The sequence below is a fragment of the Rhagoletis pomonella genome, unplaced genomic scaffold, assembly GCF_013731165.1.
Source record: "Rhagoletis pomonella isolate Grant_MI unplaced genomic scaffold, Rhpom_1.0 Rhpom_scaffold_03186, whole genome shotgun sequence".
Lineage (NCBI taxonomy): Eukaryota > Metazoa > Arthropoda > Insecta > Diptera > Tephritidae > Rhagoletis > Rhagoletis pomonella.
This window is the reverse complement of record NW_023461738.1, coordinates 16,734-18,027: the sequence shown is the minus strand read 5'-3', so window position 1 is coordinate 18,027 and position 1,294 is coordinate 16,734. Positions and strand designations below refer to the sequence as shown.

Below are 1,294 nucleotides of genomic sequence, written 5' to 3'. Positions count from 1 at the left end.
CTTGATCACCTGGGGCCGTTCCCGAAAAGCCGTCGTGGTTACGAATAAGTTCTGGTGATGCTTTCACGAGATACTGCATCATAGTTGCCACCAGGTCAACGAATACAAAGCCAGTCGTCGATGCTATAAATCAGTTAACGCTTTACTTTGGACTACCGCAACGAATTGTTACCGATCGAGGGTGAGCATTCACTTCATCAGCGTTCGAAACATTTACTGAGTGTCTTAACATTCAACATGTGAAGGTAGCAATGTGCACTCCTCGCTCAAATGGCTTAGCGGAAGGCGTTAACCAAGCCCTGTTGGCGTACTTGAAACCATCTACGAATGATCCTAAAGATTGGGATACCCATGTCCGCATGCTTCAGTGGACAATGAATACAAAGATCAACGCTACAACGAAGTTCGCTCCAATAGATCTTGTTTACGATTTCCCTCTACGTGATTTGAGTGGAAATAAGCTCTTTGCGGCACTTCACGACAACGAGGAGTTGCATATGAATGGTCAACGCAGCGAGGCCGTGAAAAACATTGAAGAAGCTCGCCAGAAAAGGAAAACTAGATTCAATGCTAAACATCGCAAACCTGTTTCTTATAAATAAGGAGATTTTGGTGCTGCTTGAAGCTCCACCAGTGTTGCCAGGTTATTCGGCATCAGAAAACGTCCCTCTTGGTCTAAAAAAACGTCATTTTCTACCCAAAAACGTCCTTTTCAAATGCATACACAAAGAATTGTTCTTATTAAACTATTATTGTATACCATTGAGTGAGGCGCGACGAAAATTGCTGGCGGCAGAGATTTAAGCACTTGTGTCTTTTCAATGCTACAGGATAGTACGCCAGTAAACGCTGGTTTGATTCCATCGCTGAGACCGGACTCACACATTGTCGAATCTTCACTGAAGGCTCAAAAACTGACTCTGGGTCATGATCTGGTGTCTTTTTCGAGGTTAATGGAGATAAGCTTCACTTTTCTGTGGGGGAATAGGCTTCAGTCTTTCAGGCTGAGGAAATTGCAATACTCAAAGCCATGGACTACGTGATGGAACATATGTGGAGGGAAGGAGTTTACGTGACTGTAGTGACAACCAAGCTGCACTTAATTTAAGTACTTCCTCTATTTAAGTACTTCCAAACTAGTTCGGCAATGCAAGTCTCGACTAAAATATGATGGTGAACATAACGAGGTTGTTTTACTCTGGGTGACAGGTCACTCTGGAGCACCTGGTTATAAGACATCTGATCATTTGGCCAGAGTTGGCTCAGACCATGTATTCCTCGGTCCACAACCAGT

General features: G+C 43.8%; 1 protein-coding gene across 1 annotated transcript; it reads left to right on the top strand.

Moving 5' to 3' along the window:
* The first annotated feature begins 251 nt into the window (after nucleotides 1–251).
* On the top strand, nucleotides 252–602 carry LOC118754005. Its single transcript, XM_036488878.1, has one exon. It carries the CDS (start codon nucleotides 252–254, stop codon nucleotides 600–602), a length of 351 nt encoding a protein of 116 aa, XP_036344771.1.
* The last annotated feature ends 692 nt before the right edge of the window (nucleotides 603–1,294 follow it).

What these genes read in the sequence shown, in the direction of transcription:
- LOC118754005 (XM_036488878.1), top strand. Translation starts at nt 252, where the DNA reads ATGTGCACTCCTCGCTCAAATGGCTTAGCGGAAGGCGTTAACCAAGCC.